The sequence below is a fragment of the Ascidiella aspersa genome, chromosome 5 (genome assembly GCF_963924565.1).
Source record: "Ascidiella aspersa chromosome 5, kaAscAspe10.2, whole genome shotgun sequence".
In the NCBI taxonomy this organism is placed as follows: Eukaryota; Metazoa; Chordata; class Ascidiacea; order Phlebobranchia; family Ascidiidae; genus Ascidiella; species Ascidiella aspersa.
Genome location: NC_139451.1, coordinates 22,811,021 through 22,827,133, shown reverse-complemented (window position 1 = coordinate 22,827,133; position 16,113 = coordinate 22,811,021). Strand labels below are relative to the sequence as shown.

The window sequence follows — 16,113 nt, the reverse complement described above, 5'->3', positions numbered from 1 at the left end:
TTCTTCACTGTATATATACCTCTGCAAGGTTACAAGTTTATATGCCCTGATGAAGATTACCTGGATAGGTTATCGAAACGTCGGTACAGAATAAATTATTGTCGGAAAAACCCTCTTTATAATTAATATAATGCCTGGCAGCAACAGTATATTCATTGAATATAAAACTAGAATTTTATAAATGAAAGAAGCAAAAACAACCGTCAATCCAAAGCAGCGCTTCTGAAAGTATGGGTGGCGAAGGGTAATAAAATGGCTCGTGCATGAGCGATTTAAATATAGCAAAAAAACAACAGTTTAATTATTTCCATTTATGTTCGTTGAATTTCACGATAGACTGAATTATTGCCTCCTCGGCAGTTTTGTCTGAATTAAAGTTACTTTATTCAATAAATTACCCATGAGTTAACTGTTAACAGATCACGTTTAATTGGTTACGTAACTATATGGAGCTGCATGATTTCGTGAATAGGTCAGTGTACAAGTTTGTTCCAAGGGGTTCCAGGCTATGCCCCCCAAAACACAGCTTTTGTATTTACACAAAGTCCCGGTAACAAAGTACAAATTAGGTTAGATCAATTTGCTTTATTTTCAGCAATATGCAAATCTCTTTCACGAGCTTCATGCGTACCTCGTTTTCCTTAAAATATTAAGTTTGACCACTGGGTTGCCCCTCGTTATTAATAAATTTATGTTAGTTTTTTGTTTTTTGGCACGTTTTTAATGGCGAGTTGTGGACTCCAACAATAATACCGAAATTAATATAATATAATAGTTGAGATGAAACACAGCTCGAAATAAGAACCAAATAGGACTAATATATGTGAGGAATCAGAATAAGACCAAAATAAGATTTCAACTCTAGCTTTAATTCCACAAACAGTCCGGTTCTAAAACAGTGGCGCTCAAACGTCGAAGCATTGCAGATGATGCTAAAACGACGCCCCTTCGTCGCACTAAACATTCTCTCTCTACTGTTTTAGACATTTAGACAATTAAATCTTCTTACGATGCGTTTATTTATGCAGATAGGTGTAGGTCTTTTTCGACTACGGTATAGTTTTCGTCTAGCGTACTATATATTGTGGGCTATTATAGATAATGACTTAATTGGCTTTTTCATTCAGATCGATGAATGTGAGACATTTCATCTCGGTAAAAAACCTGAACAATTCTCAGCTAGGTATGTCGTGCAAATACAGGAAACAATGGCTGTTATTATGCTTTACTTCCGTACTCAGGGCAGCTATTGTTTATAGACGGTTTTAACTCACAAAGGTCAAACGCAAAAAGTACATATAAACACACACAGAATCATTGTAAAAATGTTTTCGCCTTGGTGCTTATCCATGCTACACTCAAACGTAACAGTTCTTCGTAGAACTCTATGTCAAACCATACCAGCAAAAGGAACAAATTTTCGCCGCGCTTGGTAAATTTAATTTGTGTTTTTCGTAATTAAATCGCCATGGGTCTTGGTAATTGTAATAAGACATTCGGTAAGTCTAACTAAAACAAATTTATGGTAATTTAATGTTACAAAATCGCTTTATCGTTCTTGAAAAAAATGTTGTTCGGCACTGTTGTTTCAATTTATTACGGCCGGATGCTGTTGCCCTTGTGTTTCCAGCGTTATGATTGACTACCCTCATATATTACCTACATTTATCAAGTCTATATACGGCCTATCTACTGGTTTTATTATGTACCACTCCAGGATATTTTCTGGATTTCCATCGTGATAAGCTGTAACTTTTACTGTAAGTAGTATACCGGCTATTTCAGAACGACAAACTTTCACGGGTGTCGGTTTATGACTGGAAAATATTTTTTGTTCATTAAACGTTCTGTTTACTAACATGAATCAAATTTCCTAACTTACCATACCATTCTTTTGTCGGTTTATTGAAACAGCTTTGCCTGAATTTTAGCCTACTTTTTTTACAGAACGGTGCACTTTGATGCTATTCGGATAGTGCAGAGTTCACCGTCAGGGCAAGTTAGGCAGGATTATAGGCCCACCTAAGGAATAACATCAATAGTGCTAACACAGTTTACTGTTAATATGCTGTGGTAAATAATAAAGTCATTAGCCTAATAGATCAGCTTAAAACTATTTCACACTGTAAATACATTTTTAAGTACTGTACCGGTAGTAGGCTAACATAGGCCTAATATTCATTCTTGAAAATCAAGGCTATTCTAATTATTATTTAAAGAAATATAGATTACTCTACTGTAAAATATTTTTCAGAAAAACAAACCCAAGTTAAATCAATGACATCATATATAGCCTACATATATTGTTTTGTTTATATGTCGCTGGTTAAATCAAAGCAGAAAAACACTTTAGGGATTTTTTTCAAAAACTCCCTAATTTTTAAAAAGACGATTTTTCAATGAATGAGCAACGGCTTATAACTGTTTTTATGTCGTTGGAATGAGTAAAGTCTGTTTTTATTGCGATTAAATTGTAGTGGTAGGGTACGATTGTTTTTCCTACGCTTTCATTCTGTGGAAACGACTAATCGCTTAAATAAAATTATAGTAAATTTCGTTGTACTTTGAACGGTCTGCGGTCTGAGCTCTATTGTTTGCCGAAGACGGTTAGCTGATTGCTGCAGCCCTAATTAAACATACGCTGTGCAACCTGTCTGTAAAGTTAAATTACGACTATGCGCGCTGCTTTATGCAGAGTAGTAGCTGGTCAGTTAACTAGCAAAACTATAAGACGCTGCAATACAGAACGTTTGCACTGTTGTACATATTTTTCAAAAAAGATTGTCAACATTCGGCATTTCGGCGTTATGTCTCGAGAAAGAACCTTTTGTTACGATGAAACTTTGCCACCTTTGAAGGTCCCTGAATTGAACAACACTATTGATAAGTACTTGGATTCGGTTTATGCTGGTAAGTAATTAATATTTATTGAAATAGTTTTTGTTGTTGTCAATACTGTACAGTTTCTGAGTTTTATAGTAAAATACCATCACATGAACTCAATCATACTTTGCTAGCATTTTAAAGTGGTTTTAATTGTATTATGCAGTGGACATATAATGACAAGTTTTTAGTTTCTTACATTCACACTATTTTCATTTAGGGAAGTTGTTTCATATATACCACTGTGGAAAGTATGGCAAGTGCACCCGCGATTTTTTTTTGGTGCTCTTTCACTATTGTACGTGAAAAGATATGCAAAAAAAAATAATAATAATACCGCATACCACAACGCATATTGTTTGGGTTAGGGTGCGGGTTAGCGTTTGGGTGAGGGTGGGTCAAGTAATATTATGTTTATTATTAATAACAATAATAATAAAAATAATAACTTGACCCACCCTCAACCAAACGCTAACCCGCACCCTAACCCAAACAATTTGTGTTATGGTATGCGGCATTTGAAGAAAAAAAATTTTTTTAATTTTTACGTACAATAGTGAAAGAGCGCCGTTTTTTTCAACCTTTAAAGTGCACCCCGAAAAATATCTAAATATTATCTTAAAAGTGCACCCCGAAAAATATCTAAACTGCAACCCCATTATGTAAAAAGCTTGTGCGGCATACATTTACAGTGCAATGTATGCTATACGCAGTGCATTGGAAAATCATAAAGTGCACCCGAGGTGCACTTTTTTACCTTTGTTGCACCCGGTCACCCAGATTTTTTCGGCCGTACACCCGCGAGATCTTGTCGAAATCTGCCATACTTTCCAGACTTGCATATATAGATGTTTGAATAATATATTTTTTAAAGTTTGAATAATATATTTTTATTTAAAGTTTTAGGTAGCATGACTAAAGAGTTATATGAACCATATTTCTACAGGAACTTGATACGACTCATTTAATTGTCATTTTTTAGTTGCCAGTGAAGCTGAATATGAAAACACTAAAGCATTGTGTAAGCAATTTCTTGAAAATGAGGCTCCTAAGCTTCAAAACTACTTAAAAGTTTGGGAAAAGGGTAAGTAGCCTATCTGTAGTGGTATTATTTATTTCTTGTGAAGCCAGCATAGATAAGGCAAAAAATATGCAAATTTCTTTCTGACTAATATAGAAAAATAAGTTATTGAAACCATTTCTAACAAAACTGCTCATTAACCACAGAGTTTTAAAGATTTCTGGTCTTTTAGTACATACTAGTAATACAATGACATGAAAAAGTACTGATTAACTATCAGATTTGTGTGGAATTATGTCAATGACTTAAGTCACTGTTTTTTTTAAATTACTCTACTTACATAAGTATTTTGACCAAATTGACTTTACTTGACTTCAGTCTTTTAGACAAAATACTTCACTTGAACTTAAGGTATTTTGCAAATCACTTGAATGGGTCGTAAATACTTAAAATTGACTTTATAACAATGCATTAACTATAGACAGTATGCACACATAGAAATTACAGCAAAGCCTAAAAAAATACTTGTCTATTACAGACAATTTGCACATAAGGGAATAGAAACAGATTCTAATGACTTAATAAAATTCTAAACTTCTATCTGTTGAAAGTATATATATTCTTTATGATTTCCCTAAATGTTTGTATATAATTAATTTTCTGTAAATATAACATCTAGCTATAAAAAGGAAAATTATACCTTTTTATGTTGCAGTTTTGAAACAAAATTTTAACTCTGTTTTATAGAACATAAAAACTGGATAGAAAAATGGTGGCTGGACAGAGGTTATTTAGACCTGCGAATGCCTCTTCCTTATATGAATTTTACTGGAACTCCATCTTTTCCTGACCAGTTTTGGCCACCGCAAGATAATACACAGGCAATGATTATTAGCTGCTGTAGTTTATTAGATAGATGTCCTAACAAATCGTTCTTGAAAGTAGTTATTAATGTGATGTATAGTAAAATTGGTAGATAGTGACATCATGCCATAGAATTAAACTCAGATTGCCATTATTAGTTTGGTTTATATTTTATTTTATGCCAACATTCAAGCATTGAAATTACGATGTTGCTATTTCACTCAAGTTTGCAGCTTGTTCACAATTTTTAAATGTTAGCACAAAAATTATCCATGAAATATTCAAAATTACAAGGAGTTTAAAAAAAAAACAGAAAATCCAATGGGTACCATAAAAGACATCAGCGATTTTTTTATAAAGAATCTTTGCACAATCATAAAAACAGTTTATTTTCTATTTATTGGATTAATCCTTGATAAACCTGTAAATTGCTTAATGTATTTTTTGGACATGTGATATAATTACAATACCTTTAATTTTTTATTTTAGGTTGAGAGAATGGCAATGAGCATGTACAACCTTGCTCAATTCTATTATCTTCTGAGAAACGAGAAAATAGAAGTTAACAAAAGTAACAGTGGTGTAACTTTTGCTATGGATCAATTTAGGTAACATTTTAAATTTATGATTTTGTTGTTAATTTACCAGAATGTATTTTGTTCGGTTAAAGAACATATATGTATATACACCTAAAAAAAGCATATTGAAAACATCTATATAATTATTTAAGTTTCTAGAAATATATGTACAACGCTATTCGTTTTGATTCATCACCAGTTGTTCAGAATATCAGCATATGTCCTATATCATTATATTGTAATGTCAAAAGTTAATATATACTGCTGTTGGATACTTATCAACAAAACCTTCTAACCAGTTGTTCAACGTTTTTTCTTTCAGTATTTCTTCTGCAACTAGGCTAATAATTTAATTACTGTGCCACATGTAAACGTTCTTTTGACGCACTGTTAATTCATTCTTCTTTGTGAATTAATTTACAAATTCTTATTATTTGATACACTTTCTCATTAAGACTTGATTTATTAGGTTAATCAAAAGTTTCAGTTGAAAAACATGTACTATTTTAAGCTCTTTTTGTTTAATAAAAATCGCTTATATAAGCAATACATGCTTTATTAAGATGGCCTTCTGGAAGTATGTAAATGAATCAAAATTTGTGGATTCAATATAAAATGTTTTTCAGAATTTGTTGCTGAAAGGGTATCTGAATCTGAATAAGTTTTCTTTTAAATTGTAATGTGCCAATTCTTTTATGGTCAAAACCTTCACTGTACTGCTCAGTCTTCAACTGCCTTGAATGCTATTTGATGAAAACTTGAATGTTATTTGCAGGACAGCATTCAGTTCCTGTCAAACCCCTCACAAAGGCAGAGATCAGTTGGACTGTTATTTTAAAACCGTCAGTGAGGGTTCTGTTCCTCTGCACGTCATTTTACTTTATAAGGGCCGCCTTTTCAAACTGGACATCTACAGTCCTAAGCATGGCAAGTGAACAAATTGTTTGTTAACCAAAGTACCCAAATTTATTAATTAGGAAAATAAAAATATAACATCAATTATGGCGACCTTCTGCAACTTTCTCTATTGATTATGTTGGCTGATCAGAATCTTATACAGTAAAATCTTTTTCCCTACTACACTTGCCGAGTAATCATTATACGGAAAGCATTTTTTGCCCACAGTTTACGTATAGTGAACCTGTATTGTTTGCAAAATTTATAGGCGTTTTAAAAGTTTTAAAAATGAGAAGTAAAATTACTCAATTTGTCACCGTGTGTAATAGTTAAACAACAATAATTGTCTAGTAAGTTATAGGTAAAAATAACATATATTATGGTTTGAAAAACGTACGACTTTGTTATACTGCCTTGTCACCAAAAAATCCAATCTTAATATTTTGCTTTTCCCTGAAGGTCGACCTTACACCCCACCGCAAAACGAAAAGGCTCTGAGGTCGGTAATCAAGCTTTGCGACGCCGAGAATAAAAAAGCCCCGGGGATCGCAGCCCTGACTTCGCTGGATCGCGATTCGTGGGCCGACGCCAGAAATCACTTGACGCTCATCAGCGAATCGAACGCTGAGAATTTGAAAGCCGTCGAGAGTGCGATCGGAGTTTTTTCGTTGGATGACACCAGAGCAGATGTGGGTAGAAAGCAGGACTGCTGAGTCGGTTAAAAATATTTTTTTAGGCTTTGCTGTGCGATTTTGTCGAGTGCCGAGTCTGCCTTAGTTTGAACAGCCTGTATTCAGCCAATTAACGCACGTAACTAAATACTGTGGATATTCAGTAATCCACACTTAGGGGCCCCATATAATTCATTTACTCACACATGGTTGGAAAATATCCACTATGTGCTATTTTACATTTGGCTGCCATATCAGTTTCAAAATTTGGTAATGTGTATACGCACGTCGGACTCGGGACTCTGGTAGTTTTACGTGGTCTTACTCCAGTAAAATAAACCACATCGACTCCGCAGTCCTGATACAAAGTACGGGGTTACACTTGGGATGCATAGCTTCAGTAGGATTTTTTCGCAGGTTTGGCGCAGCAGAGTTTACGAAACGGCCATACATTGTCTTAGGGGTGGCCGACTGCACTACTTTTTTATATTTGTAAGGAATTCTCCAATATTTGAAACATAACGGTAACAATGCGACGAGATGGCTTGTGTCAATTAAATTCGAACTTATTTATGCTGATGTCATATTTTTAGTTCGCTTGCAAAAAGTTCAGATAAGAGAATTGGGTCACCAAGGCTTAGCAGTTAGTCCGCGAAAAAAAACATAGCACGAAAACTTTATTGGTGCTATGTGATCGAAAACCAAAAACAATGTTTTTGCGTTAAACTGGAAAAGCTAATATACAGAATATGCGTTATTTGGTGTTTGTAAGACGCTATCAGACGTTTTTATTTGTATAAAGTGAACTATTAGTTAAAAAATTGTAAGCCCATTTGCAAATAGATCGATTTCAAGCCAGTGTGCGACTTGTAACTTTAAAGAAAACAACAATAATAATATTTTCTCCCGGACAATACACGAAAACTTGTTGATTTTTACATCTCAAAAAAACATTCTGGTTACATACAAGACCCTGTATGATTTCATTCTAATTACAACACAACATATTCTATTCAAAAATAAATTTACAAAGTCGCCTCTAAAGGTTCAAGTCGAAACACTGAAATGTCGAGTGAAGTTGAACTATTAAAACCTTTATCTTCCTAACCCCATACCCAGGTGTCGATGCGGAGAACAAGGTAAACCATCATTTCGCAGCCTTGGATTTTCTGTATAGCTTAAATTTCGATTCGCAGACGACCGCCGAACTCCTTTTTCACGTTGTGACCGGCGACCCGGCGCAGCGCTGGCGGGACAAGTCATACAACGAGGTGTTTTCGCGCAACGGAGTGATGGGCGCCTGCTGCGCGCACTCGGCCATGGACGGCATGGTGATGGTCATGTACATGGAATTCGCCACCTTCGTGATGAAGAAATGCAAGGGAAAGTGGACGGGATCGAAAGACGCCGGTGAGTTGTTTCGCACATAAGACTAAAATAGATCGAAATCGCTCTAAGCATAAAACCGACGTTTCGGCAGCAGACCATCTGACCTTATAAGGGTTAAATCAGTGCTGCTCAACCGGGTTGCCGCGGCACCCTGGGGTGTTATTTGTAATCCCCAAGGGTGCCGAGAGATTTTTAAGAATCTTTCAGAATGTGATTTTTGCCTTACAACTTTTTGTGTAAGATTAAAGTGGAATAAATCCAATTAAAACTTCCTATGTTGTGCAGGTTGATCTGTGTTGTTCCAGTTCCGTTTATTGCGACGTTCTAGTGATTTACCTACGGAAAAAACTTGTAGGGGTGTCGCAAAAATCTTGTTGGGTTGTCGCAAAATCTATTTATTATTTCTGAGGGGTGCCGCAAGCCATGAAAGGTTGGGAACCACTGGGTTAAATTATGGTTTATACTACGTTTACATCAGAAGAGCGATTTCTATCTATTGATATGTTGCCTGGCAGATTTCTATTTTTGAAGGCCGAAATGTTGATGTTTTGACTCGAACGGTGGTCGCTAAAGCAGTGTTTCTAACGTGGAGGTTGCAACATAAAGTAGGGCCTCCTGATAATATTCTGGATCGCTGGTTTGGCACGTGCGGTGTAATAAAATTATACTAGAAACACGCACTTTAAATTATTGACAACAGAGCAGATAATTAATCAATTAATTAATTGATTCTAATGAATATCCGGAAGTCTTTTGCTGGGCATTTCTACCTCAGAGTTGTACTTCGTTAAAAAGATTTCATTACGATAATTTCAAAAATGTGGTCACTGGTAATTTCATGTGAGTCCAAAACTCAGCTAATTCAGACCCGTACACTCCATTGGTTTAAATTATGTTTCAGACGAAATCAGCAAAATCGAAGAGATGGAATTCGTTGTCGATGAGAAAATCGCCGCATCGATCGAAGAGGGAAAAAAAGTGACTGCAAAGTTTACTGACGACCTGTGGTTAACCCACTTCGATTTACCCAAGTTTGGCAAAAAAGAGATGAAACGACTTAAGGCAATTTTTTCGCTAATTACCATTTTAAGTCAATGTTTGTGAACTATGCATGGGATGTCTAATAAAGCTGGCGCAGGCGATACGATAGCAAAGTGACCTAGGCTTTCTAGCTATGGTTTGTCATTCGACTCGTTTTGACCACAGGAATGACGTCCATCGATTTTTGGAAGGCAAAACTTTTGTCCTAAACATGCCTATTTATCTAAAAATAAACGTCCCTTATAGGCATGGCCAGGGCACAGAGCAGAAATAGAAATAGATTGTCGTGTTTAAACGAAACTTGTTAAATTCGCTTTCGAACTGTATTGGCTTACGTAATTTTGCCTTTTAAATCCTTTCACGTCTAACCATTTGCTTTGCGCTAATGCTGCTGCGCATTCATTCTATTAAAAAATGCTTTGCTTTGTTTATCTTTTCAAATTAAAATATCTGCTGTAGAGCAGTACATTGGATTTTTTTTAAAACAAGTTAGCATGTTTTTTAACGGCCGCCCCCCCCCCCCCTGATGAGTCACAAACAGTTTGTTTTCGTCACTCGAATCTGCGCTTTTCATAAGGACTTCAGAGACCTTCCTTGGGCGTATTTTTTAAGAAACGTGAGAAGTTAGTGCACCATGATATAAAGGTTATGAACCCCCGAATTAAACGGAGCGAAGCCTACACTTCCGGTTGTGCGACAATTTTAAACTTACTTTGCATCCACATGAAAACTAATGGATCCGATCCGATACTGAAGTCTTTATCAGTGTACACGTACAGGAATTTATTAAAACACGAAAAGGCTTAAACAAGTGGATTCCTTAATTCGAATGAATCAATACAAAACAATGTTAATTAAACAGAAACAGAATCAGTAAGTTAAACATCATTGCGAAACACTTACAAGTAACTAACAAATTGAGCTCCTACCGCGACAAGGTAGTAACACCAAATGCCGTAAGGACAACTACAATGTCAAGGCACCATGTGCTCAGTGACCTTTGACCGCAAGTCATACAATGATCACATAATTAAATAGGTCATAAAGTACTTAAATAAAAATGCGGTTTAGCAAGCTCACTGTTAATCTTAACACACAGATATACCCCGACGCCATTATGCAAATCAGCTTCCAGCTGGCGTACATGACGATGCACGGAAAACCGGCTCCGACATACGAAACCGCCACCACCAGGCAGTAAGTGTAATTTTCTTCATTGGAACCGCGTGCGCTCTTAAAAAGGTGTTTTTTCGTTTTTTGGCCAAAGTTGTCCTTTCATTGATGTTTGTTTGCAGAAACCGAATTTTAGTTTTCGCAAATATGTTTTAATCACCAATTCTCTCCTAAACAAGCTAAATCGCTTTAATGCTGTATTTCACCGCGATTTTTTACCTCAGGTGCAATCATATTTACCGAAACTGAAAAAGTACTGAAAAAAGAAAACATATATACAAAGACTTTCGGAACTAGTTGCTTCCTGCATTATTGAAAGAAGAAATATTGATGCTATCTCTGTTGTTTATGTTTAATCTCAGACTGTTTATTAAATAGAAGGCAGGTTAAAACATAAACGATACTATAATTACGAGATAAAAATACATTCGATCCTATTACCAGATTTGGCTTGAAAAAAATTGAACGCCTGCACGAAATATTTTTGTACCATTTCTCACGAGCAAAAAAAAAACAGTGTTGTAAACAAGTTATTTTAAAACGAATTCTCAGTCAAGTCATTTGTAAAATAAAGTCAAAGTCAATTCTTTTTGAATAAATCCCAGAGTCATTGTCATCAATTGCCCAAGTCAAGTGAAGTCATAATTTAAGCAAGTCATTTTCGAGTCACGTCCTTGTCATAAAAAAGAAACGTTGAACAATTTGAATCGTTAAATGTTGTACGATAATTAACAAAAACCTAAGTAAAAATAAGAAAAACGCAACATATAGCAAGCAAAGTATTTTATGCAATAAAATTAGGATAAATAGCTCAATTGTATAAAAAAGTGGAAAACGCTTCATTTTAACCAAAGTCATTTGTCCAAAAAACTTGAGTCAATTCAAGTAAGTAGTTGGAAGACTTAGTCAAGTCAAGTCATTAGTTGGAAAGGCTTAAGTCAAGTAAAGTCATTCTTTCTAACCCAAGTCATTTGTTCAAAAGACTTAAGTCAAGTCAAGTCATTTGTTGGAAGACTTAAGTCAAGTTTAGTCATTCTTTTCAACCCAAGTCATTTTGCCCAAAAGACTCAAGTCAAGTCAAGTCAAGTCATTTGAAAACAGTAATGTAAGTGCACTTAGGTCAAATCATTAGTTGGAAAGACTTAAGTCAAGTCAAGTCATTTTGCCCAAACGAATTTAAGTAAAGTCAAGTCATTTGAAAACACTGACTTAAGTTTGTAATTGACTTAAGTCATTACAACACTGCAAAAATCTAACAGAAACGTAACTTCTTCTTTCTAGATTTTACCACGGCCGTACCGAGACCTGCCGGACTTGCACGCCCGAGACGGTGGCCTTCTGTAGGGCGGCTATTGACGCCGGTGGCAAGCCTGACTCCAACACTTGCTCGCTGCTCAAAGCGGCATCTGACAAATTTGCCTACCTCATGGACGAGTGTAGGAACAATCGGGGATGCGATCGGCATCTCTTCGGCCTATCTATTGCCGCCGAGGTGAGACCGTCTGCTAATTTTAAGCAGGGTTGACAGTAGGCTGAAATAAAAAAGCCAAATTTACCTCAAACAAAAAAACTACAAACTCTAACAAGCCTATGTTTTTACCTAAAATAAATAAAAAAATGCAGTAAGTGGGTATGCTGGTACAATAAATTAATCTTTTTGTGGCAATTTTTCTCTTTTTGTGATTTTTTTTGGCAATTTGTCAACTAACCGCAAATCTAGACGTTCTTTATTGTCAATAGAATGAATATTGAAAACTTATTACACTTTTATAAAAAGTCACCTTAAGATTATTATGATAAGGGCCTCACGATAGGGCAAAAGTTTAAAAGCCTGGCCAGATACATTACCAGAACGATCGTGTTTGGGAGACTTGTTAATCTCTGTTTTGGAGAACTTGTTCAATATAACTTTATACAACCCACATTTACGGCATACTGTAAAACAGAACAGCCTTTTTCCAGCAATTCTGCGTCATCGCGCTTTCCTTAAGCGGTGTCTAGAAACAACATCTTAGACTATAGCCCAGTTTTTTACACAAAGACCCCGACACTAAATCTTATAGTTCAGGAAAGACATTTTAAATTTGCATTTGTTTTCAGGCTTAAACAGGCGTTAGTTTTGGGGTACTCCCGTCAAGTCGATTTTAGCTGATTTGCATCTGGTCTTAACACTCGAGAAATAAAATCTAGTTTTGTTTTAAACGACAATTAAACATGGTGGATTGTTCGTTGTGACGGCTTCAATTCAAAAACACTGTTTTAGGAGGTTTACGTCAACGTGCTTTACAAAATGGTGTCTAATTGGCCAGAGCCAACATCTTAGACTTGGGCCTATAGTCTTTAAGATATCTCGGGAAAGATATTTTAAATCCGCGTCTCTTTTCAGACTTAAAAACAGGCTTTTGTTTTGGGAGTCAAGTCGAGTTTTGCTGATTTGCTCAAATAAAATCCGAAACAAGAGATTTTTTGTTTATGTTTAACGAGAATTAAACATGGTGGATTTTGGGTTTTCACGGCTGCGATTCGAAAAACCTGTTTTCAAAAGTGCCTTCCTTATTTAACAGAAAACCGGAACCCCTCTTCCAGAGCTGTTCAGGGATCCGATGTACACCAAGAGCGGTGGCGGCGGGAACTTCGTGCTTTCAACCAGCTTTGTCGGATTTTTTAACGTGAGTAAGCGAGTGAATCTTTTACGAGTTTTATTAGGCGTAATACTTGCTTTTTAAAAAAGGAGACATCCTTTGCTATTTGATGTTTTTTTATATTGTAATAAACCGATGAATGGCATGTTAACAGTTACTGGAGAATTACTTAGGTCTGTGAACCATAGAAGTCATTATAAAGCAAGTAGATCTGAGAAACCTTCTGTTTTCGGTTAAAAAGGGATATTTATATTAAACTTTTTTTTATAAAATTTATCCGTTTTTAAACAATACATTGATATTTTAATTAGGACTTCATGGACCCCCATTAAACTAGTTTACGTACCCCAAGGGTTTCATCTGCCTCAGTTAAAGAACCCTTGAACTCTATTCTGTGCCAGTCACATTGACAACCCTGTTAAATGCGAACTGCAAACGAATTCATTACAAGTTATGCTCTTAAAACAATTAATTTTAAAAACATCTGTTTTTTGGGGGTCGGTTTTCGTGAGAAGTTGTCCTATTTTTCATCCTCGACAATAATTCTTTTAAGAACAAATCTCAATGCCAATGCTTGTGCTTGTCACACAAACTTTCTCCACTTCTATTACAAATTCGTTTATTTCGCGGTTCGATTCATGCAGAATTAGATATCAACAAAGTATACTTGCTAAAACCGACCGGTTCAATCAAAAGTGAAGTTTCAATGCCCAACGTTGGCGTTTACTCCACAATTTGTTATTTAAACTATATAGGCGTAATTTATTTCATTCCCTTCGTTCACTCCAGCATATGTCCGTCACATTGACACCCTGTTAAACACGCATTGACTACAAACAAATTCATTGCAAGTTTTGCTCTTGCAGTCTAGCGGAGTCGTTGCACCGATGCTGGCCGACGGCTACGGCGTCTTCTATCGCATCGCGGACGAAAGCATCATACTGACAATGACCTCTTGGCGCCACTCGAAAGAGACCAACCTCCACGTTTTCGCCGACCACGTGAAAAGGGCGCTGTGCGACGTTCTGGAAATGTTTCGCCACATAAACGAAAGCAAGCTCTAAAGATCTCGGTGGCTTTTTATTTTTTTTAGATTTTTGGCAGTCGAACGATTGTTAATTACGATATATTCGAGTCCTAAACGTGTTTTTATCCGTTGTTGTTGTAATTGTATGATTTTCGAGGGGTGACTAATTTATAATTTACAGCTGAAATTATGTTGCTGCTGGTATCAATTATTATAAACGTGTTTGCTCGACAACTGTCAGATGGACGAGGAAGTTTATAAATTGGGTACATTATGCAGTTTGCACAAATCTGTTGCTTGGTAATGAATTGCAAAGTCATAAAAGGTCGAGTAGATTGACATAATCTTGATTCGATTAGAGCTTGTATCAGCTTCAATTGATTTGTATAATATTTACTATTCAGCTTGTATCATCTTCGGTTAGAGTCTTAATCAAGATGCTGTCGATCTACTCGACCTCTTTGGCTTTGCAATTCATTATCAAGTTTATAATTGTTTCAGCTAAATATAGCTTTGAATAGTGAATGACTTTCTGTCACAAGTTCAGCGAGCGTATTTCATTTGGACCTCAACAATATTGTCATTGATTAGTATTGCTGCGTTGGATGACTTTTACAGGCCGGGGGTCGGACCGAAAATTACAAAAACATCAACGTCAAATTAGGACTAAATTCAGTACAACGTCGGAATAAGTCCTAAACCCTTCAGAATAAACCTCAAACTGCCAGAAAAAGATCTAAACAACCTTTTACCTATCCCCGTACATTAAGGCAAGCTCTAAAGATTATGACGTCCTCCATTTTTTTCTTTTTTGATGCAGTTTTGAAACAAAGGTTAATTGCGTTCCTTAACGTGTTTTTTATCCGTCGTTTTAATTTTGTAATTTTTAAAATGCGTTTAGTTTCCTAATTATGCCCTTACTGCTTTTAACCGACGCTTCTGTGTTTAGGAACGCCCAATACTTGTTTTTATTCCGTTACAGATACCCGTTACTTACATTCGTCCGATATTATGCCAATGACGTCATTACTATAGTCAAACGATGAAAATTAAAGAAAAATAAACGTGCAAACGAAATGCTTTTAAGGTTATTCGTCAAATGTTGCTTCAGCGCTGGGAAACTTAGCTACCTTCGATTTTTGACGTACTATTTAAGCTAACGCATTTACTTTAAGCTAAAACTACCATGTAATTGATAACACTACCCCTTTACCGAACTACATTTCTGTGAGATTTCATCGGGTTTTGCCTGCAAATATAACGATAAATAATAAAATTACGCTCCTTAATAAAAGAAAATCGTTTTCCACCTCTTGTTAGACTTATAATGCGTGAGATTCCAACTTTATTTAATATAACGTCTTGTTCACTTGTTTTAATATGTTGCAACAATTCCTGTGCCACCGTTTGTGTAATCGTAAACGCAATTGTGCAATTTAACAATACACCTCATGAGGAGATTTGCGCGCTTCTAGTCTAGTACGAGTATTTTCTGCTGGTGTTTCGAACTACTTAGTTTTCATAAAGTTTGTTTATTTTTTCATCAGTGGCTAATTAAAAAACTTGTCGATAGTTATCCAGTGTAAAATGTGGTGTACGGTGCAGTTGTGATTTTGACACTATAGTTGTCACCGCTGCATTGAGAAGTAAAATCATACATGGAAAAGAAAGATATGAATTAAAAGACTTTTCGACCGTTCCAGGAATATAATTTTATTGGATTTAAAAAAAATAACCTGCCTAACCTTTTAAAATAACATTCGTAATATAAAACCTACAAAAACCCGTAAAAAACTAATGGTTTCTATCAAAAAGCATCTTCAGACACGGTAAAAAAGTAGTGCACGCGCTATCCCGCTAAAAACGCGTTTAGTCGTGTCTGTCTGCTGTGCGTAAGATTTGCGTCAAGTCTGGTCGTTGGGGACGC

General features: G+C 35.8%; 1 protein-coding gene and 1 long non-coding RNA gene across 2 annotated transcripts in view; both read left to right on the top strand.

Annotated features, from left to right (window-relative positions):
* Positions 1-4,641, top strand: part of LOC146145451 (uncharacterized) — a 119,721-nt gene extending 115,080 nt beyond the window's left edge. Inside the window, exon 4 of the long non-coding RNA XR_014498703.1 lies at positions 4,629-4,641. This is a non-coding gene — a long non-coding RNA (uncharacterized LOC146145451). The remainder of the gene's footprint in view (positions 1-4,628) is intronic.
* Positions 2,558-14,399, top strand: LOC146145450 (peroxisomal carnitine O-octanoyltransferase-like). Its single transcript, XM_083389866.1, has 12 exons — positions 2,558-2,910; positions 3,866-3,967; positions 4,652-4,785; positions 5,258-5,376; positions 6,122-6,273; positions 6,703-6,932; positions 8,111-8,324; positions 9,205-9,365; positions 10,444-10,541; positions 11,799-12,009; positions 13,082-13,186; positions 14,026-14,399. Exons 1-12 carry the CDS (start codon positions 2,676-2,678, stop codon positions 14,221-14,223), a joined length of 1,959 nt encoding a protein of 652 aa, XP_083245992.1. The 5' UTR covers positions 2,558-2,675; the 3' UTR covers positions 14,224-14,399.
* The last annotated feature ends 1,714 nt before the right edge of the window (positions 14,400-16,113 follow it).